At 45.0% G+C, this 23522-nt stretch overlaps 1 protein-coding gene across 4 annotated transcripts in view; it reads left to right on the top strand.

Moving 5' to 3' along the window:
• Positions 1-23522, top strand: part of Armh3 (armadillo like helical domain containing 3) — a 180397-nt gene that overhangs the window by 154155 nt on the left and 2720 nt on the right. For 2 of the 4 annotated variants that reach the window (XM_031390496.1, XM_031390498.1), the window contains 2 exons: positions 685-763; positions 22941-23057. In XM_031390496.1, the coding sequence (XP_031246356.1) occupies positions 685-763; positions 22941-23057 (196 nt within the window). Of the gene's footprint in view, positions 1-684; positions 764-13198; positions 13528-22940; positions 23058-23522 lie in introns of those variants that run through there. The other 2 variants (XM_031390497.1, XM_031390499.1) reach the window with 2 other exon arrangements.

Here is a 23522-nt window from a genome sequence, read left to right as displayed (position 1 = left end):
CTCTTCCCCTTCTTCTTCCCCTTCTTCCCCTTCCCCTTCCCCTTCTTCCCCTTCCCCTTTCCCTTGATCTTTGGCTCTTGGAGTCTTCCTATCCATCTCCAATGGCGATCCCTGTGTTCCATTATGTGGCTGAGCACTCCGCTGCACAGTGGAGTGCAAAGGCCTTTATAACCAAGCACAAAGTAGCTAGTTACATTCACATGCATGACACTGCTGTACCCACTTTCTTCCTTCTTAACTTTATTTCTATGTATGTGTATGTTTGCCTATATGTGTATACCAGGCACATGCAGCATCCTTGGGGGCCTGAAGAGGGTGTCAGATCCCCTAGAATTAGTGTTAGAGACAGTTGTGAGCTACCCAGTGTGGCTGCTAGGAGCTGATCTGGGTTCTTTGTAAGAACAACAATCAGTCTTGACCATTGAGGCATCTCTCTGGTCCTTCAGCATGCTTTCTTACACTATCCAGGATTGCCTGTTCAGAAGTGGCATTGCTTTCCCACATTAATAATCACTAACAAAAGAAATTTCGTTACGGATTTGCTTAGAGGCCAACATGATAGAGGCTTGACACTGTAGCTTATGTCAAATTGACATGAGTAAACCCAAGGCTACTCACTCATTATTAACTGGATTATCACTATCTTCCATCTGGGACCATAGTAATGTTAATTCTTTATTTCAGAGCCATCATCAATCACTTTAATCCCAAAATTGAGTCCTATGCTGCTGTGAATCACATATCTCAACTGTCGGAGGAACAGGTAAGTCACTGCTCTCCCCAGAATGACCTCGCTGGTGGGGAGGATCAGGTAGCTCTTTCTAGTAATGGGACTCTGTTACTGAGCTTTAAGCAAAGGTAGGGGTGGGGTGGTCGGCCCAGGCTGGTGAGAAGAGTTGGTGCAAGATTGCCTGCTGGTTCTTTAAATCCAGGAATACCTCCTTCCCTTGTGCCGTCTGAAGGGTTTGTTTAGTTGTATACAGGAGAGTATGAGGTGAAACTTGATGGGTTACTGTCTTAGAGTAGGTGATGAGGCATTCATTGTTAAACTCTCAGTCACAGTGATTTTGATTTCTGAAAGTTAGAAATGTCCATGTGATACCTGTAATCCCAGCACTTGAAAGGTGGAAACAGGAGTTAGAGCTATCTTTGGTTACACAGTGAGTTCGGCAACAGCCTGCACTTCATGCCACCCTGTCTTAAAACTCCAACAAACCAAAAAAAAAGTAAGACATGATAACTTAGAAATGAGCGTAAATTCCAGCCACATGAAAACTTTGAATTCAACTTAATGGAGATATTTGGCTCATTAAAGCATGAGCTTTAATTGAGAGCTCATTGAGATAGGTTTTCATTAGTGATTATGTTCTCTTTTCCTTGAACAGTTATTTCTGGGCAGGTTTGAGTTGAGGATGCAGATAGCATTGTACATTTGTCTTCCTTGAGTGTGGCCTGATTTCCCCTTCTCAGTTAGCACTTGTGCTCAGCTCTACACTGTGTAAAAGATGGGATTCAGTGGGGCATGGAGTCGAACCTACTTGTTTCATCTGAGTTCTCTCTCTCACTCTCTCCCTCTCGCTCTTTCTCTATAAGAGTCTTTATTAGAGTGTAGCTTGATAAGTGTATAAGTTTATTTAAAACTGCTGCTACAAAGAAAAAAAAAGACATAAAACCAGGTCATATAGCCCATATACATGAGCAAAGTTCACATGGCTATATGAATTTAGCTCATGTATATGGCTAAATTCTCTGTGTAGCTGAGGCTGACCTTCAGCTCCTGGCAGCCTACCTGTACCTCCCAATGCAGGAATGCCCCACCTTGCTCTTTCATTTGAGACTTTTGAGTCTTGTATCAAAAGCACAAAATAAGATTCTGAGGAGATGTCTTATTTGGGTGAAGTGCTTGCTGCTCAATCATGGGAGCCTGAGTTCAGTGCCCCAGCATACACATAAAAAAGCAAGGCATACCTGTAATCCCAACATTAAAAAGGCAGAAATAGGTGGATTCCTGGAGCTTGCTAGCTAGGCAGGCTAGTTGAACAGGTGACCCTGACATACACATACACATAGAAGGTAGAAGCAGTTGAAGACATGGGTTATGAATCTGTCCTCCACACATGCTCACGTGCACACATCCACACTAAATACACACACAGACACACACACATATATACACACACACACACACACACACGTATGTACATACATACCTGAATCTCCTTCTTCTAAGTTGGAAAAGCCAAGGAATAGGTTCCAAACCTTGTATGTTCTGGTCTCCTTTTCTTGCCAGTGCATCCTTGTAGCTCTCCTGAGTTTCTTAACTGACAGGACAGCCAGCAGCTGTTTTGTGACCATGTGTTCTAGTGTTCTTGAAAGGTATTCAGTTCAGTTCACCCAGTGAGGCAGCAGGCAAGCTTTTTTCTAACAGGGCCTTCTCAGTCCTCCCCCCAGCGGCTCTCTGCAGCCAGATGGATGGAACTCTATTAATCTGTCAGTTGTTTCCTAGTCAATATTTGTTCTCTTTTGTGATGCCAGCTGTGTGGCTTCATCCTCACACTTAAAGCTGCCTTTATAAATGGCTTTCATTTTCTTTTTTTCCTCTGACTGTGGAGCAGAGCAGACTCTGTTCCTTTGATATTGGAACTGTCTGTGCGTCATTTTCATACAGAAGGTCTTTGTATTATGTTCTGTATGTTAAGGGAAGAAGATGGCCCTCCTGTCATTGTAAGCTTTGGATAGCCTGAAAGCCACGTGCAGCGGCTTGGGAAGCCACCAGCCAATAATAAAGTAAAACAAAACAAAGCAAAACAAGACCAAAAAAAAAAAAAATGTGGTGTATGAGAAAATCAGGAAAGGGAAAATTGACAAGCCATATCCTCATCTTCTTTCACGTCCACTCAAGGTTAAAAGTGATGCTAAAAAGTGGTCCTTGGGTGCACAAGCCAGAAGAGAGGTGACTCCTAGGGAAAGGAACCCAGCTTATTCAATAATAGGGAAGAGGGCTGCGGCTAGTGTGCCTGTGAGTACTTATCTAACACTATGAAGTGCTGATTCATTCCCCAGCACAGTCAATGGGGAGGGTCCTCAGTGATCTATTAACTGTGTAACAGTTACATGCTATGACTGAACGAAGGGCAGTGAGGATCACTGGTGGCAGGTCCAAGTGGAGTCTCTGCAGTCATGGTTATTGTGCTCATTTCCTCTAACAGCCCTGTTCCCTCAGCACTCTGCTCTCAGAGTGGTGCTTTCTCTTCCCCAGCTGCCTCTGAAGGCTTCTAATGATGGCCCTCTCCCTCCCCTCCTTCCTCACTCCCTTTCCCTTCTACCCCACCCCCTCCCCTCTACCCTCACCCCTCCCCTTTCCCCTCTACCCCCAACTCCCTCCCATTCTCTCCCTACCCATCCCCTCTCCCTTCTCCCCTCCCTTTCTCCCTCCCCCTCCCCTTCCTCTCTCCCTCCCTCTTCCTCTCCTCCCCACCTTTCTGTAGCAACAGCAAGTGCACTTGGAGGCATTTGACTGCCTTGCCTGTCTCCAACATGTGGTATACTTCTCTTCCTTATGAGCATTAATACCAGTGTCATAAAGTCAAGAGGATTTACAGCTTCCCAAAGAGCTGGCTTTGAGGGCAGTGAGGCCCTGCAGCTGTTAGCAGCTATGTTAGTAGAAGGAAAAGAGGAAAAAGCAAAACAAAACTGGATTTTAATCTCTAGTAGATTCTAAAGTACTGGTAAGATACAACCTAAAGCCTGCTAATAGGCGTTAGCTGGGATTTATAGCATTTAGCAAGTTAGGTAACAGGACAGCTCTTTGTTAGCTCTGTCTGCCAGCTTTCCATTTTGTTCGTAGAAGATTTGGGAATCCTTTTTTGGGGGATGGAGGGCTTTGAGGCAGGGGTTTTCTGTGTAATCTTGGCTGTCCTGGAATTCGACTTGTAGATCAGGCTGAGCTCACAGACACCCACCTCACTCTGCCTCTGGAGTGCTAGGATGAATCCTTTTTTTTTAAGACAGGGTTAGCCTAGGCTAACTTGGGTCTCATTGTGTAGCCCAGGCTGGCCTTCAGCTCACAAAATCCTCTTGCTTCAGCCTCCCAGGTGCTAGCATTAGAGACAGGAGGCCACCATGGTATTTTTGTGAGGATTTTTGAAGATTTATTTATTTATTTTTATAAGTTTAAATGTTTTGTCTTGATAGGGTTTTACTAATTTGCTTAGACTGTTCTTTAACTTGCTGTGTGGCCCAGGCAAGCTGCGGGCCTCCTGGTGCCTGGGAATACATGCCTGTGCCAGCAGATCCCACTGATGTTTAAGAAAGTCCTTGGGGGCTGGAGAGATGGCTCAGCAGTTAAGAGCTCTGGCTGTTCTTCCAGAGGACCCAAGTTCAACACCTACATGGTACCTAACAACTATCTGTAACTCCAGTTCTAGGGGATCCCATACCTCTTTCTGGCCTCTGTGGATAGCAGGCTGGTATGTGGTATATGGAGACAAAACACCCATACATATAAGATAATTTCAAAGAAAGAGACTACAGCTGATGGTGTGAGCAGGGCTCTGCAGTTGTTGTGCTCAGCAGACAGGGAGGAAAGAGCTTAACTCAAAAGAGGAAGAATATGGTTAGATAATAGAGAGGCATAAATTGCAAAATATACTCAAAACTAGAACCTGAACAAGTCAGAAAGAATGGAGAATTCCAGAATTTTTGAATGTCATGTTCTTGGGTCACAAAACAGTCTGAAGCTTGGTGGAACATAATAGCTCTAATTCTAGCACTTGGGAGGCAGAGGTAGGCAGAGCTCTGTGAGTTTGAGGCCAGCCTTATTTCCACCCCAATCCCCACCCCTAAAAAATAGTAATTTGTGGAAGTTTCTTCACCCCCTTGCTATCCTGATCCAATTTTCTCAGCCACGTGGTCCTTTCCCTTTAGTCTGAGGCTGGCCCTTGCTCTTCCTGCTCTGTGTGTGTCCTCATGGAGACTCCTCATGGTACATCACCTGCCTCCTGGCGACTTTCTTCTCCTCCTGGTACCTCCATTTGGTCTCTCCACACCTTCTTCCCTCCCCTTCCCTTCTGGTTTCTTTGAGACTCTCAGATAGATGTCCTGGCTCCTCTGCCCTCTCCTGCCCAGCCATAGGCTGGTAGTTCTTTATTAGCCACCAATCAGAGGTGATGGAAGGACGTTCCTTATACAAGGTAGATGCAGGAGGTGGTTCAGTAATCATGACAGTGCCAACATCTACACTGTAACCAGATCTCTGAGCACAGAAATCAGCATCTCAATACACAGTGCACAAGATATATCCCTACCTTTTTTTTTTTCTTTTTAACAGACAATGTTTAAAATGTAGCATGTAACTATATAACTCTGGCTGGTTTGACTTACAGAGATTCACCTGCCTCTGCCTCCTGAATACTGTGGTTACATGTATGCACCACCATATCCAGAGTCTCTTCCTAGTTATTTGCTTTTAGTTTGATCACAGACACTTATTAAGGGCCTATTGATGCCAGGCATGTGGTGAGGCCTGATGGACAAACCATTTTTTTTTTAATTGCAGTTAAAAATATTTGCCATCCTAACCCTTTCTCAGGGTATGGACCAGTATATTTAACATTGTGTACACTGATGTGCCCCAGCCCTCTAAGCCATTTCCTTCCTGCAGAACTGAAGCTCAGGCCTCTGAACAACTCCTTGCCGTCTCCCTCTCCGCCTGCTACCTTGGCAACCATCATCCTACTTTCTGTTTCTAAGGGTAGAGAAACCTATCTTGAAGCTTTACTTTCACCCCAGTGGCCTAGAGCTTGCTAAAAATTCCTCTGCATACAAAGTTATAGATTTTCTGAAACAATCTTAAGGGTTGGGATATAGCTCAGAATTTGGGTGTTTGCCTAGCATACTGGAGACTCCTGGTTTAATTTCCCAGTTTACTCCTCCAAAGAAAGAATGCTTAGGGAAAAAGACATTCTGTTGGGACCCATGGTGTTATAGACCCTAGGCTGATGCAGTCAGATCCTCTAGTTTTCTATGATAGGAATTGTTAGTTTTTAGTATTATGACATAACCAAAATCAGTTTGTTGTTTTAGTGTTTTTTAGTGCATGTACGTCTGTTCACCACATTCCTGCCTTGTTTTTTGAGTCGGTTTCATATAGTCCAGGTTATCCCAGAACTAACTTCCTTATAACTGAGAATGACAGTGAGTTTGTGAAATTCATGTCTCCAACTTCCCAAATTCTGGGATATAGGTGTGAGTCAGCTGTGTCAGCAATCTTTGCTGAGGTTTGGATCCCCGTCTCCTCTTCTTAAGTTTCTACTCTACCTAGAGCTTTGGGTTTTGGATCCAGAGGAGGCTTATATAAAGTTGTATAAAACACTTTTTACATGTACGTATGCAAATACTATATATGTGCATATTGTGTTTGTGGGTGCGTGTATAGCATGCTCAGAGTTTGTTCTTCCACCATAGAGACTTTGAGGGTTTAGGTGGTCAGGCTTGCTGGCAAACATTTATATGGGCTGAGCCATCTTGATATCCCTCAGACAGTTTTTAAAAGTATTATTACAGGCAGAGTAGCTTTGAAAGCTGCTAAGTATTACTTCAGTAAAGTTTCTAAATATGTTTGGTTTCTCCTGATGCTAAGAGCTATTACAAATGACTGCGCAAGGGTGGGGAAATGGTTTCACCATTAGAGTTAAGAACACTTGCTGCTCTTGCAGATCAGGACTTGGTTCTCAGAACCCACATTGGGCAGCTCACAGTCACCTGTAACTTTAGCTTCAGGTATCCAGCACCCTTTTCTAGCTTCGACAGATACCGGCATGTGCATGATACACATATATACTTGCCAGTATTCACAGATACATATAAATAAATAAAAATAAATCTTAAAAACCATAAATGACTGTCGGGCGGTGGTGGCACACGCCTTTAATCCTAGCACTTGGGAGGCAGAGGTAGGTGGATTTCTGAGTTCTGAGTTCGAGGCCAGCCTGGTCTACAGAGTGAGTTCCAGGATAGCCAGGGCTACACAGAGAAACCCTGTCTCGAAAAACCAAAAAAAAAAAAAAAAAAAAAAAAAAAAAAAAAAAAAAAAAAAAAAAAAAAAAAAACCATAAATGACTACTCGATATTTAGAAATCCAAATGATACCTAGCTTTTTCTCACTTTCTTGTTTTTGTTTTGTTTTGTTTTGTTTTTTTGAGGCAAACCTGGAACTCCCCATGTAACCCAGGCTGGCCTCCAACTAGTGACCATACTCTTGTATCGGCCTCCTAGGTGCTAGAATTAGAAGTCTCATCCACCAGGCCCAGCCTAGTTTATTTCCAGTGAAAAATGAAATGTTACTAAGAGGGGAACCCCACTTTGTGTGGCACTGTGTCTTTAGGGGCCGAAGTAGAATACTTTGTGTGAGAAAACTTTCTCAGAAAAATCTTAGTAGAAAGCCCTCAGAACTTAAAGGCTCCTGAGGAGAACCAAGCCTGATGGTTCATCTTCAGTTGTTGCTGCCCCTTGGTGTGTTTCTAGTGTGTAATAGCTTCTGCAGGTGTGAGCAGTGGAGGGGTGATTTGTGTGTTTTGGTGTGAAGCTCCCACCATGGGTACAAGATGAAGCCAGTTGTCCCTATCAGGATTTTCTAAGCAGGAAGTTCATACAGTTCACTTTCCTCATGGGAGCCAATGCTGTAAAAATTCTCCCTAGCTAGGCATGGTTGAGCACCTTTAATCCCAGCACTGGGAGGCCGAGGCAGAAGGCAGGCCTGGTCTATATAGGGAGTTCTAGAATAGGCAGTGTCACACAGAGACTTTGTCTCCCCACAAACAGAACTGAAGTAAACTGAAAACAATGTCCAGGGTGCTTTTGTATTTTAAGCAGGGGTTTCTGCCTCTGAGCGGCATACTCTGAGTGCCCCCATCCTGTTCTCTCCTCTTCCAACAGGGCAGCCTTGGCAGAAAGACATGGGTTCAAGATTTAAGATTTGAGACTCCCACAGTAGCCTACCTCAGCTTCCTCTGCTTGCCAGAGGTAGCTGCTTCCTGTGCTTTGCTCCAACAGCCTGGAGCCGAGCCAGGAGCCCTGTGAGAACTCTGTGGCTGAGCGAGACTTGACCCCAGCGCTAGCTGTCCCACCTGCCTGTCTTGCTACCTTTATTTGTGTTCTGGCATTTCAGTTGACTTGTTGGGCAGAAAAACACTCCTGTGGAGTTGTTAGTTCACTGAATTCATTCTTTTAAGCCAGAAAGACACAAAGTGAGAGGGAAGGGTGGCACCTGCTTGCTGCTTATGCCCCACAGGCATATTGAGAAACCCACAGAAGAAAGCCACCCCCAGGTGAATGTCTTAGGTGAACCAGGGAGTTGACTCTACCATCAAAAATCTGTATAGGAGAGAAGTAGCTTGGATTTAAAACAGATGCAAATACACAAAGGACAGGAACACTTTATAATTATTGAGGGAGCACTTTGTATGGATTATTTGCTTTAATCTTAAGTATTGGGGATAGACATAATTATTATTTTATAGGTGAGTACACTACAAAGAACTGATTTGGGCTGGAGAGATGGCTCAGCGGTTAAGAGCACTGACTGCTCTTCCAAAGTTCCTGAGTTCAAATTCCAGCAACCACATGGTGGCTCACAACCATCTGTAATGAAGACAGCTACAGTGTACTTACATATAATAAATAAAATAAATCTTTTAAAAAAAAACTGATTTGTTCAGGACTACAAGTGTAGCTAGGCCGGTCTTTCTCTAGAGTCTTAAGTGTCTCAGTTTTGTCAGACTGAGTCTGTCAGATGCAAGAAGCAGGAGAGTGGTGGTGTTAGGCCTGTTCCTGGGAGGTAACCAGAAGTCTTAGACAGAAGGTATTTAGCTGAGAATACACAGTACTAACCCATTGTAGAGAGTTTGCTTGCTACAAATATCTGCACAGAATGTCCTAATGTGGTGTGACAACTTCATAGATGAAATGAGTCCCTTTATTCCAAACTGGTGTCCTAGGAAAGCTTTTCTCCAAACCAAAGGGGTGTGGTGACTTTTTATGAACATTTTTATTTACACAGTAGATTTTTTATATATATTCACATTTTTTTTCACACTAAGGTTTAATCACCCCATTGGGAATTCACTTTGTACCTAAGGATGACGTTGAACATCTAATCTTTCTGCCTTTACTTTGTTGAGTGCTCCAATTACAAGGCATGTGCTACCTAGCCTGCCTCCCTCCTTTATTTGGTACTAGAAGTCTAACCCAGGACTTGGCATGCTGGGCAAGCATTCTGCCAACTAACCCTCTATCCAGCCTCTGAACTGCTGTGGAGAGTCTGTCTCCTTCAAGTCCAGTCATGTTGCACAGCCAGGCTGGCTGACTGGCTGGCCAGCGGAGGCCACGCCCTGGTGCAGCTATGCAGTTTGTTCTTAGTGTCTGCTGCTGTCACATGCTTCTTCATTGCAGGAGAACTTTGAAATGACCACCACATAAATGTCTTTTCTTCCTCAGTGTGGCAGCTATGAAGCCACTCTGTCAGTGTGTGGAAGGAACAGTGCTAGAGGGTGGTAGTAGGCACTGACGGCCTTGTCATCCTCAGGCTCGCAGGGACAGTCCTGCTTCCTTCATTTGCACTAAAGGTCTCCCTCCAGTTGCTCTGGGTAGAGCTGCCAATGCTCCTTACAAAGGGTTGTCTACAACCACTTCTTTCCTTCCATTTGACTGTGGGAAGATTGCTTTATCTCCACGATCATCTCTTCCCCGAAGTTCTTGAGAACTTTCAAGAGACGTGTGGAAGTGCCTGGTTTGCCACTGTGATAGTAGCAGAGGCCAGAAGTACCCTTATGCAAAATTGTATCTCTGTTAAAGTTGTATTGACTTGAAATATTCTTGTCAATATTACTTTGTATGTATGAGTGTTTTGCCTGTATGTATGCCTGAACACCATGTATATTCCTGTCGCCCATGGAGGCCAGAAGAGGATGATGGACCCTTGGAACTGGAGTTACAGATGGTTTTGAGCCACCATTCAGGTGCTAGGAAGTAAACTTAGGTCCTCTACAAGAGCGACCCAGTGCTCTTAAATGCTGAGCCATCTTTCCAGCTTGAAATAGTTTCAGGAACCATAACAGTATTTCAATTTCCATAACAATTGTGATCATGTGATAATTGGGGTCTGAATAGCTCACTCAGCTAAAGGGACACTGAGCATAGCTCACAAACAGGATGCTGTTGGGCTGGGAGCTGAGCCAGGCCTGACATGGAGAGTCAGAAAAGGCTAGCCCCAAACCTTACCTATCACCAACGCTGGCCTTGAAATCCTGCCTAGTCCTCCTGCTTCCACAGTGTCTGCCACTGTATCTGGCAACATGGATGACAATTTCTTCAGCTCAGAGTTGACTCTCCCAGATTCTATGTTTCCAAGGAAAGAGACCTTAGGTGGGGAGTTGAGACACATCGGCCTGTAAAGAAGGCCTGATGGAGGTCTTATGTTTCCTCCATTCCTGTTACCTTGGCACTTGTACACATGATTGGGTGCCTTGCTAATACAGGGCATGGGTCTGAATGTGTTGGACATGCAATTAGTGCAAGAAAAGTTTCACAGGGCTGTCTATGGTTTCAGCCAAATACAGGGAAGTGGGATGGCTGCCCAGGGAAATTAAGGAAAGCCACTGTCACCAATCCTTTACCCAAGTGGCAGGCAGCTTCTTACTAATCACCCTCTGTGAGGTTCATTATCTGGTCCACCTTGCTGAGGGGCAGGTCCAGCCTGTCAAATCAGTACGTCTCAAGGCACTGGAAAACCCTTTGGTAGCAGCCTTGAAAGGCATAGACCAACTGTGAGACCTGGGCAGCTTAAATTGGTTTTAAAATTGAGTTTGTTCCTGAAGTACAGGAGATGAAAATAAAGAGGGAGGAAGAAAAACAAAACAACAAACTTGTGTATATTGTATGCAGGCAGCGCAGGCAGAAAGCTGCTCCCTGTCAAACAGACTCTCCCAGAAAGCCACAAGGTTGGGCTTCCACCCTCAGAAGCCCTGTTTCCAAGCAAGTTATATCAATGGTAGTTCCCTAGGAGAAAATCAGGTTACCTCAGATAGAAAGTTGCTTAAAGTCCCCAGGGAAGGACAGACACCCAGTGACAGTGCCCGCTGCTCTTTGTTTGCCTCTTGGCTTTGGATTTTTTTTTTTCTTTGTGCCTGTGGGTTACATATATCCGTGTGTGTGTGTGTGTGTGTGTGTGTGTGTGTGTGTGTGTGTGTGTGTGTGTGTGTGTGTTTTCCTCTCTGTTCCTTTCTTTCCTTTTTCAGCCATTTTGAGCTAAAGTACTCTGAAAAAGAACAAGTTCTTACTTGTCAAGGAAATTCTCAGGAACTGCTTTGGTCTGAGCCTCTTTGGTACAAGACAGGAAATATGTGCCTGCCTAAGCTGACTCTCCCCAGCCCTTTTCTGTGCAGAGTACAGAAGGACTTGCTGTACCAACCTAGGACCACACAGACTCCAAAACTGCATCTGCCCCAAGAAGCGCAGTGTGCAGCACGGCTGGTTTTAGATAGTTATCTTTGGAGATAAGAACCCAATAAGTAAACAACACTGGCTTTCAACTGACTGTGATCCTTCTGCATCCTCTTCCCAAGTGCTGTGAGTACAGACTTGTGCCACCATGCCCAGCTTAAGAACTTCCCCCACCCCATTCCTGAAATATCAGTGAGACAGAGGCAAGAGTTAGGAGTTCAAAGTCAGCCTTTGCTACATAACAAGTTCAAGGCATCCTGTATACATCTTTACCTATTCCTAGTTGCAAAAGTTTTCAACTTTTATTTTCTTCTATAATTTTCTTAAATTACATTTGTTTATCTTACCAATGGTGGTACATGCCTTTAATCCCAGTGTAGCTGGTCTTTGCTACTTTGTGAGTTCTTTTTTATCCCACCCTTTATCTCTTCCCAACCCGTTTCACCCCCCTCTCACTACATAGGAGAGAAAAAAAGGATAGAAGGGGAGAGAGATATAAGAGAAAGATTCCTGAATCTATTTTTTTCTTCTTTGTTACTTCGTGGATTCTTTTTCTCACCCTTTATTCTCACCCCACCCCATCCCCATTTCACTCCTATTACTAGATAGAGAAGTATACAGGAGAGACTGTGGGGCAGTGGTGGCACATGCCTTTAATCCCAGTACTTGAGAGGCAGAGGCAGGTGGATTTCTGAGTTCGAGGCCAGCCTGGTGTACAGAGTGAGCTCTAGGACAGCCAGGACTATACAGAAAAACCCTGTCTCAAAAAACAAACAAACAAACAAACACAGTACAGGCGAGAAAGAGAGATCTCTGATTCTAATTTCTTTCTTCTTGTTTCTTCTTTGCTTATAGCTGGGTTTTGCTACTTTGTGATTTCTTCTTTTTCCACCCCTTTATCCCTCTGATTTCATCCCCTCTCACTAGATAGGAGAGAAAGAAGGAGAGAGGAGAGAGACGGGGGTGGGAGAGAGATCCTTAAATCTAATGCCTTTCTTCTTGTTTCTTCTTTGACCATGGCTAGTAGCAAACCCTAATTAATCCCCCTAAATGACCACCAACCACCTTGGGGGCCTCACATTATATACACCCTGAAAAGTTCCCAGAACTTCAAACATCACACAATTGCAGAAACTGTCTGCAGCTGGCAAAACCACACCTCTGCTGGAGCACGGAGGTAACTCCTAGCCAGCTGCTGCAGACAGTCTGAAGCAGCCCCACATCCCCACACCTGGGATTAAAATAAAACATATTCTTAAAAAATTTCTGGATTTTTTTAAGAAACCAAAATTCCAAAATTATCACTATATTTCCTCCATGTTAAGGCATTAGTTATGCTGTGTGTAGTGGCAGATTATAAACAGATATCTTCAATGAACTAAGCACTTTTCAGGACATGGGCAAGGTTTTCAGGAAACCTCTCCTGCTCAGTTCTGATCCTTACCTGTTTTAATAGTATCCACAGCTTTTCATTCCCTGTGGCTACATAAGAAATCTGTGTCCCCAACACAAAACTTGCTGGCTTTCATTCTAATGTTAACACATCCTTACAGTATACAGGCTGATTTATTTCCACAGTTTTTTCTGTAACCCAGTGTCTCTCGTTGCTGTTATTCCTTTCTCATTAACATTCAGAAAATTTAAAGTTAACAGCACTATTGATTCTGTCTGGGTTTTTTTTTTTTTTTCTTCTTTGTAGCATGTTGCTCCTTGACTGAATAGCTGCTAATTCCTGAACCAGGCCCCCAAGATCATTTCCTGACAGTAAGAAGTCACCTTGACGATCAGATCTGCGCTCATGAACCCAGCTCGGCCTCTTCCACATCACACACACACCCAGGGAACCCAGGCCTTCTTTCTGATTGAGATTTAGGAAAACCATTAAACCTAAAAACAGCTTGTTCACATTTCCAGTGCCAAGTACTTTGGTTAAAGTTGCTTTTCATTCACTAACTTAAGTCAGAAACAGGTGATTGATTTAGATCATGTTTTATTTCCTTTTTTGTTTGTTTATTTTAAGACAGAATTTCTCTGTGTACCCTCACTGTCCTGGAACTCATTGTATAGACTGGACTGGCCTCAAACTCACAGAGACCCGCCTGCCTCTGCCTCCCTAGGGCTGGGATTAAAGTCATGTGCTACTACTGCCTGGATATTTTCTAATACAGAAATTGAGTGGCCTAAGTTTTCCTGTAGTTAAACATCCCATAGATTCTGTTTACATTTTCATTTGGCTGAAAATATTTTCTCGTTTCTTTTATGGCATTTAGAAATGTGTCATTTTATTTTGATTATTTGGGGATTTTCTAGATATATTTGTTATTAACTCCTTATTTAATTCCATGATGGCCAAAAAATATGTTTGGTGTGATTCCAGTTCTTTTAATGCATTGAGTTTTGGCTTATGGTATAGCATATGGTCTGTCTTGTTGAATGTTCTGTGTGCACTTGAGAAGAGCGTCTTCTGCAGTACATGAGGAGTTTTTCTATAAATACCCTTTAGGTCAAGTAGGTTGGTAGTCTTACAGTTGATGCTGGGTCTTGTCTGCTTCTCCTGTCAGTTACTCAGGGCAGTGATGGAGCCTGCAACTGTAACTACAGACCCCTTGTTCTCTTCCTCCAGTCTGTCAGGTTTGCTCTGTTGCTGTCTGCACACACCTGCAGGGCTGTTATGTCTCATGGTGAGTTGATTCCTTCAGCATGGAATTTGACTCTTAGTGGTTGCTGTTTTTTCCTTTTACACGTGTTTATTTGAGGTAAGCCTGTGTGTGAAGGTTGGAACAGGTGAGGGAATTGATTCTCTTCCCGTGGATCAATCTCAGGGTGTCAGGTTTGATGACAAGCATCTTTACCCTCAGAGGCCTCTAGCCAGTCCTGTTGGTTTTCTTAAGCAGTGTTAGACTTTAGTCAAGAAGGCAGATAAATTATTTGTAGAGCACTATGATCCATTTGAATCTTCTCTTCATCTTCAGATGACAGTGTTACCAATTAGAGTATAACTTGCCTGATACTGATTTGATTGATTGTTTCTGGTTTGGTTTTGTTTTTCAAGAAAGGTTTTTTGTTTGTTTTTGTTAGCCCTGGTTATTCAGGCTGGCCTTGAATTCACAGATCTGTCAGTTTCTGCCTCCTGAGTGCTGGGAATAAAAGCATGCGCCACCAGTACTGGCACCTGGTACTGATTTTGAAGTCTTGGTAAATGGTACTCAGTTGTGATTGGTCAAAATTCAGATATCTCTGTATTCTGTGCACTCTGAGAACTGTTTGCCTTGAGACATCCCTTTTGTCCATCTGACCTACATACATGCAGTGTGAATTTTTATTTTTACATTTTCTTAGCGCGCGCGCGTGTGTGTGTGTGTGTGTGTGTGTGTGTGTGTGTGTGTGTATGTGTGTCTGTCTGTCTGTCTGTCTGTCTGGAAGAGAATTGAAACATGAAGCTCTTAGATTTCTGTATTCCGTCCTTTCAACCATCTCTTTGATCCTGTGACTGTTTTAGGCCACATTCATAAGGACATGGCATAGTGTGACATAGCATGCCATAACAGGAGCATAGGATTGACAAGATGGCTCAGTGGGTAAAGGTGCTTACAGCCAAGCCTAACAGCCTGTTTGATCTCTGGAATCCACATGATGAAAGGAGAGAACCAGCTCTGCAAATTTTCCTCTGACCACCACACTTAGGCCATGGCACTTTCATGCCCACCCAGACACATACACACACACACACACACACACACACACACACACACACATCAGCGGGTGGAAAAATGGTTCAGTGGTTAAAAGCACTGGCTGCTTTTACAGAAGACTAGGTTCAGTTCCCAGCACCCACATGGTACCTAGCAGCTATGAGTAATTCAAGCTCTAGGAGATTCAGTGCCCTCTTCTGGTCTCTAAAGGTACTGCACACACATGTTACACAGTTCATTCCAAACACACACACACACAAAAATAAAAAAATAATTCTTTTAAAAGGGAAAGAAAAAAAATGTAAAGATGAGGAGCTGATCATGATGCTACACACCTTTAATCCCAGCACGTGGGAAGTAGAGGCCGGAGACTCTGTGAGTTTGAGGCTAGCCTGGTCTGCAGAGTAAGCTCTAGAACAGCCAGTGCTCCACAGAGAAACCCATCTTTTAAAAAATTTTAAGACTGAGCTAGAGAACTCTCTGGTTAAGAGTGCTCTCTGCTCTTGCAGAGGACTGGCATTCAGTTTCCAGTTCCAGCTGTAAGGGACCCACCTGCTGGTCTGGCCTCCACAAACACTTCCACACTCACATGCTGTTCTTTAATGAGGGGAGAGAGCAGCACAATGTCTGAAGGAATTACTAGTCTCTTCTGGGTACTAGTAAGACCTGGAACTCATGAATCTCCTTGTTTGTTCTTGTCCTTTGAGGTGCAAATCTTTTAGTTGTTCTATGTAAACAAGTGCTAAAAATAGCTCAGCAAGTATTTGAACCTGGCTGCTGGAAGATCACCATGTGCATCTGCTTAGCTTGTTGGCATAGTTATCTAATGAGTACACTGCGCATTTGAGTCGGATTTATGCTGGGAAAGTTGTCACTAACTAGAACACACCTCAGTATGACATTTCAGAATGGGTTGAGCCTGGTTTCTGAGAAATTTAAAGTATAGTTTGTACATATGTGGAGTAAAGGGACCTTCCCATTTTTTCTGTCTTCCCCAACCCCCATGCTTTGTATATGAAAATCTGCCTTTCTGGATGGCCCTGATGGGAGCTGCAGCTGTCAGGGCAGGGCAGACTTGTCCAAGTGAGTGGCCTTGTCTGAGGCTGCTGTCATGCTAGAATGTAGCATTGTGAATTAACTGTCACAGTAGCATAAAGTGGGAGAGATGGTGATCAAAAGAGACCTTGAGACTCAGTGGTCGGAGGGAAAGACACTTGCTACTAAGGCTAAGGACCTGAATTTAGTCCGAAGGACTCACGTGGTGGAAGAGAATGGACTCAAACAAATTGCCCTCTGACCTCTACATATCATGGCAAGTGGGGACACACACACACACACACACACACACACACACACACACACACACACACACGATGTAAACTTTTGTTTTAAAGAGAAGAAACCTGGGCTGGCGAGATGGCTCAGCGGGTAAGAGCACTGACTGCTCTTCCAAAGGTCCTGAGTTCGGATCCCAGCAACCACATGGTGGCTCACAACCACCCGTGAAGAGATCTAATGCCCTCTTCTGGTGCGTCTGAAGACAGCTACAGTGAATTACACCGGAGCTAGCAGGGGGCCGGCAGACGTCCTGAGTTCAATTCCCAGCAGCCACATACATGATAGCTCACAGCCATCTGTACAGCTACAGTGTACTCATACACATAAAATAAATCTTTAAAAAAAAAGAGAGAGAGAAAGAAGAAACCTTAAGCCCCTTCATTCCCCCTGCCAGTGAAGTCAGGTGCATGGCCAGGCAGAGAGTTATATGACTATAATCTCAGCACTTGGAAGGCAGAGACTCAGGAGTTCAAAGACAGCCTCAGTCACATGGGGAGTTTGAGGCTTCTTGAAACCCTGTTTCAAAGAATTGTGTAGCAGATTTCATCCTGGGGCACATTCATTGCTTCACCCCTGACCCTGTTTAGCTCCACATGTATTTGAGTCCCCATTTCTTACTGGCTTCCTGAAGGCGGGCCTTGGCTTGAAGGTTTCAGAAGCCTATCAGAGTATACTGAGAACAGTGCTGAGTGTCAGGGCTAATTCTGATCTTACCATGTGATCCTAACAAGAGATTCCTTACCTTTTTAGCTGAGCCTGTGTTACTAAATGAATTCCACAAGCTTGCTGAGTGTTTGCTGTTCTTTGGACTGTTTGGCAGTATGAGAAATCCACGAAGTCACACTGACTGTTCAGAGAGTGAAACTCCCACTATTATGGCAATTTTGAGTAAGGAAATTAATGGTAGTGATCCCATGTTTGTTGCCCCAGGAGAGGGCTTGCTGGCAGATATCTCTTTGGGAATCCTGTAAAATATAGGTGTCTTCCAGAGATCAAGAGGGTAGGAGGGGCTTGTTTATGCAAGGAGTGGAAGGGAACCTCAGGCCCTAAAATGATAAGTTCAAGCAGGTAAAACAATAACAGTAGGAATGGCTGCAGTTACACGCACTGCTGTGCCAACCACGGTGGCTGGTTCCTTATACTCATCGCACTTCGTGGTCACCAGAGCTGGCACAGTTTGATAAAAGTGTCATCACCCAATATGGTAAGAAAACTGCACGGGGTGTGGTAATGTACACTTTTAATTCTAGCCAGTGGGCAGATTCTGTGATTCTATGAGTTCGAGACCAGTGTGGTTCCAGGCCAAGGATATCTCAAAAACAAAACAGGAAACAAGAAAACTGGCAGGAACACGCCGTAGCACACGTGTGGGAGTCAGGGCAGCTCAGGAGTTACTTCTCTCCTACTTAGGCAGGAACATGCCATAGCACACGTGTGGGAGTCAGGGCAGCTCAGGAGTTACTTCCTCCTACTTAGTAGGTTCTGCGGATCAAATTCAGGTCATCGGGCTTAGGGTACCTCTACCCACTGAGCCAGTTCTCTTAACTACAGTATTGCCCTCCCAAATACTTTTGATTGAAACTTTTTTCAGCACCCATGAGCAGGGAGGCCCAGCAGCCAGGGTGAACATCTTTTCAACGATCAGCCATAATCTGTCCTGAATTAGGAACTATAAATGTGAATTCTGGGGGAAAAAATTGGCATTTGCTTTCTCCTGCTCAAATCAGCTCAAAGCTTAGCCATTGGAAGTAACTTGGAGCTAACCTGGTGATTCTTGTTCACTGTGATAGTCAGGCTAGAGTAATTTCTTGTTCCAAAGCCAGGCATAGTGGCACAGGTCTTTAATCCCAGCACTAGGGAGGCAGAGACATGTAGATCTCTGTGAGTTTGAGGCCACCCTTGCTTTACAGAGTGAAACAACACAACAAAACCCACAACCTATCTGTGCTGTGAACAGCCAGGCTTTCACTGAGCCTATCTCCTCAATTATCCTTTTTTGACTTTTGGTTTTTCAAGACAGGGTTTCTCTGTATAACCCTGGCTCTCCTGGGACTCACTTTGTAGACCAGGCTGGCCTCGAACTCAGAAATCTGCCTGCATCTGCCTCCCAAGTGCTGGGATTCAAGTTGTGCACCACCACTGCCCGACTCAATTGTCCTTTCTTATAACCTGTGTCCGCTTGCATGACCAAGGGTTAACGCTCCAGCTGTGGGTTCTAGGCACTCTCTGACTTCTGGCTGGTGTCCTGCATTTACACTGCATAGGAGAGTCTGGTGTCCTTAGCAGAGAACCTGTCAGCTGGATGAGGATTAGCGAGGCCTTTCTCCTGCCTTATGGTTAGGGTTATCTGGGGACAGCAAGGACATCCCAAACCCTCATCCCCAGAAAGCTTTCTTTATATAATTAGTAACTATTTACTGTGTGCCAGACCCTGGAAAGTCACTGTCTCCTGTCATGTGCCATCAGCCTGACGAGGCAGGTAGTGTTACACCCCTCTATAGCTTATAAGAACTGAGGCTAAAAGACCAGAAACTCACAGTAAATTTATATAGTTAGTCAGTGCTTAATGTGGAACCAGAACTCAGCCCGAGACTTTAAAGTCCATGTGCGTAACTGCTCTGCTGCTCCCCAGACCGAGGCAGCTGCCCAGTCGCTTTCTCTTGGCTTTTTTGAGGTAGTGATTTAAACCAAAGTGGGCATGGGGTCTTAGATACTGAGGCCATTTGTCTGTCTCATCTTCCACTGGAATCTAAACATTCCTTTGCGATAAAGAATCACTTAGGTCTATAGTACCTTTGGGGAAATTTAAAATAGGTACTTCCAATGCCTGGCTAGCTCAGTCGGCAGAGCATGAGACTCTTAAAATAGGTCCTTCCTGGCCTGGGAAGGGAGTTGCTCTCGAGACCCAGAAACTGTCAGTAGCTGTGTAGCCATTTGGGAAGCCAGTGTTTCCATCAACTGTGGTAACCTTATGGTACTCAAAACCTTTATTGCTGGGTCACTTTAGAAAGGAAAATTCAAGTTACATTTCATAGAAGGGTTGAGGCACAAAGATGTCAGCTGTTAGGGTTGGCCATGAGTAAAAAGGACCATGAGTAAAAGTGCTTGCTCTGCAAGCATGAGTGACAGAGTTAGAAATTTATACATCCACTTAAAAAGCCAGGCATGGCTGTACTTACACCTGTAACCCAGTGCTGTGAGGGGCAGAGACAAGAGTCTTACTATACTAGCCTCCAGCAAAACACCAGAGACCCCATCTCAAGGAAATAAGAGTCCTGACATCGCCTTCTGGACTACACCACACACACACACACACACACACACACACACACCAGCATGCATTCTCTCCTGCATACCCTGGTGCAAACACCACATACACTCACACATAGACATAAGATGTCAAGCGTTATCTGAATTCTTGTAGCAAGAGAGCTATAGTTATTCTTAATAAAGCCTTGGTTACTCGGTCAGAGCCTTTCCACATTCAGTTTCCTGGCTACCCCGGGTCATAGTGATTTGTGAAGGTCCCTTAGAAAGTGGGTAGTTTTCTTACTCTGAAGCTACTGTGGGCTAAATTGTAGTTATGGATCTAGGAAGCCTACACCCAGCAGTGTGTGAAGAAAGGTGGGCCTATGTTTAGAGAATAGGCTATTTATGTGGTATTCATGGTATTGGTGGTATTGGTGGTATTGGTGGTGGTGTGGTGGTGTGGTGGTGGTGGTGGTGTTTTAAGACAGGGTCTCACTCTGTAGCCCTAGCTCTCCTAGCTCAATCTAAGACACACTGACCTCAGATTCACAGGTTTCTATCTGCCTCTCTCCCCCCACTGCTAGGATTAAAGGTATATGATTTACATTTGGCTGGAATAATTTGAGAGGGGATCTGAGCTCAGCCTGGTGACACAGGCCTCTCATCCCAGCTACTCAGGTCCCTTGAGTCAGGAGATTGCAAGTCTAAGGCCTGCACCACAAAGCCACAGAGAAAGAGCTTACTAGGGGCCACTTCAGTTGCCAAGAAGCTAGATAGAGAAGGTGCAAGCTATGGAAAAGCTCAGTGCCTTTAGGCACATGGAGGTTTGGAAGATTGCTGTCTGCCCAAGCTCTACCTTGGTCATGACCCAGGCCAGTACTAAGGCTCCAGTAAGACAGGCACTAATGTCCATGCGATGGGGGCACATGTCTCTCATCCCAGCACTTGAGAGGCAGAGGCAAGTGGACCTCTGAGGTCAAGGCCCACCTGGTCTACATTTTGAAAAGTGATATTCCTGCAGCAGTGCACTCAGCCCAGACCTGAGCCAAGCATGTCTATTAGAAGTAGAGGGCAATGGAGATGGCAGGAGACAGCAGAGCCTACAAGAACTGACAGGCAACTTCCCTGCTCTAAGCACACATAGCCTTACCTTCCACTCTGACCTGGCAAAAAGAGAATAGCCAGGCGATCCAGAAAGCTTCTAAGGCTGAGGCTCTGTGGCTACACTTGGAGGAGCAGCTATCCCCCTGAGCTGCACCTGATTTTCAGCAGCTGGCTTTAGTGTGATTTTTATCATTTGATACCTGACTGTCCTCAGGGAAGACTTAAGCCAAGGTGTTAGATTATAGGCATCACTGAGGCTGCCCAGGACTTAGGAAAGCATATATTACTCTGTTTTGCCCGGTTTCTAGGGCCTGGCACCATGTTGGAGGAATTTTGCCCCCTGTTTTGGCAGTGAGCCAAGACCTTGACTGCAATCATCCTAGCCCACAGCATGAGAGGACTGGGTTATTTGTGTGCCTGCCATTGCTAGGTACCAGTCCCCTTACTTATGGAACTGGAAACAGCCTACACCATGGGACCCAGCAGGCTACAGTCTTGTAGACCTGGGTGCTGAGAGGGGAGACAGGGATAAGCCTCAGTCCTCACTGCATCTTCTCTGGAAACCCAAATGCAGAGCTTTTCCTCTCAGTGTTCGCCATTTCCTTTATTGCCTCAGGAACCTGACAGGCAGGAGTATTTGCTTCCCAGTAAAGTGTGGCTCACCACCACAAATTTGGTCTGAAAAAGAAAACAATCCAGAGGTGTACCTTGCTGCACGTGGTGAGCCTGGCCTCTGTCCCATTGATATGTCCTGACCCTGGCTGACTCCCTTTGCCTTCTATCAGAGCCAAGTCCCTCACATTTAACTTCCCAGATCTCTGATGAGCAAGGTTTTCCTTAATGCCACAATCTTCCTGCAGATCACATCCCTCCATGCAGGTTAGCAGACTGAGAGTCCTCGTCCTCCTTGCTCCCCTCCTCTGCCCTGCCCACTTCAGATAACTTGCCTAGTGCCTTTGCCTCTCACCTGCCCAACCCTTGCTTTTGTTTGATTCGGTGTCTTAGAAACTCAAATCACATCAAGTTTTGCTTTCAGACCCTTCATTATTAACCTCAGATATCCAGGGATCCCAAAGTCGTTTGCATTTTGACTCCTCACACCAGAGAGAGTCAGGTCAAGTGGGTCAAGTGTGGTAGTAGACATTTATAAGCCCAGATATCAGGAGGTAAGACAGGAAGATAAAAAATTATAGACCAAACAGAGCCATATAGTGAGTTCCAGGCCAGCCTAGACTATATAGCAAGACCCTGTCTCACAGACAAAAGTCAGAGCAGCACTGTTGAGGAGATGCACACCCCTGTGACCCACCAAAGTCCACTGTAACTCAGCACTTGGAGACCCAAAAGTTTGCTCCAGGAGATGGATAAGAAAGATGGGCTGGCATTGAGATGAAAACAAGTGGCAGATGGTGTTAAGGAACATCCCAGGGCTGAAGAAAGATGGTTTCCAGAAAGGGAGAAGCAGTTACACATTGGCAAAAGACTTTACTCAGTATCTGGGACATCCTGACCAGAGGAAGCCTTATGCAGAGACTAAGAGTACACTGGTGCTATCAGGGACAATGGTGACCATAACCAGAGTACACAAGTCTTTGTGTCCAGGCTAGTCTGGTCAGGAAAGGCAAGGAACAGAAGAGATTCAAAAGTGGTCCTAGAAGCTGGGCATGATGATGCACGCCTAGAATATCAGCACTTGGGAGGCAGGGGCCAAAGGATAAAGAATTCAAGGCCAGCCTCACATGTGAGACCGCCATCTTAAAGGGTGGGGGAGGCTTTAGCCAGGCAGTGGTGATGCACACCTTTAATCCAAGCACACAGGAGTCAGAGGCAGATGGATCTCTAAGTTCAGAGCCAGCCTGGTCTACAGAGTGAGGTCCAGGACTACTCAGAGAAATCTCTTTCTCTCTCTCTCCCTCTCCTCCCCCCTCCTACACACACACACACACACACACGCGCAATCTCATAAACCAGAAAAATTTCTCCCTGCCATCCTTCCTCCTTGCTTTATAAAGACATTCGCCAGGACTGAAACCCTGCTTGGCCCTTGACTTCCCTCAGGTACTAGAGGTAGTACGAGCCAACTATGACACACTCACACTGAAGCTGCAAGATGGCCTGGACCAGTATGAGCGCTACTCTGAGCAACACAAGGAGGCCGCCTTCTTCAAAGAGCTGGTGAGCTCCCCATCCCAACCCTGCCTATGTCTTTAGACAGTGGGATCTGCTGTACTCTAGGGTACGTCTGCAGTTTGCTAAAGATTAATAAAACTATAGGGGATTGGTATGCAGCCTCTCTATCAAAGCAATTTGAAATGAGGCAGTAAGAGACAGATAGTCCCAACCCAGCACTACCCATCTTGTTTGTCTCCTTGCATAACTACAGCTGGGCTAGGCTGGGGCCTGACACGCATTACCAGTGTCTGCCATGGTACATTACCCCCTTTCCTGTCCTTAAAGCAACTAAACTGAGTAGTTGATCCTTCCTCTCCTGCAGTCTCTCCTTCCTTGATCCCTGACTGGCTCCTGGCTTGAGAGTCCCCTTCTATAGCTCCACAGGCTTCACTGTCTGTGCCCGCTCCCATTTCTCACCCACGCAGTCTCTCCAAGGCTCGGCTCCAAGCTGGCCTCTCCCTTTTGAAT

Source organism: Mastomys coucha, unplaced genomic scaffold (assembly GCF_008632895.1).
Source record: "Mastomys coucha isolate ucsf_1 unplaced genomic scaffold, UCSF_Mcou_1 pScaffold21, whole genome shotgun sequence".
In the NCBI taxonomy this organism is placed as follows: Eukaryota; Metazoa; Chordata; class Mammalia; order Rodentia; family Muridae; genus Mastomys; species Mastomys coucha.
This window is presented reverse-complemented; position numbering and strand designations above follow the sequence as displayed.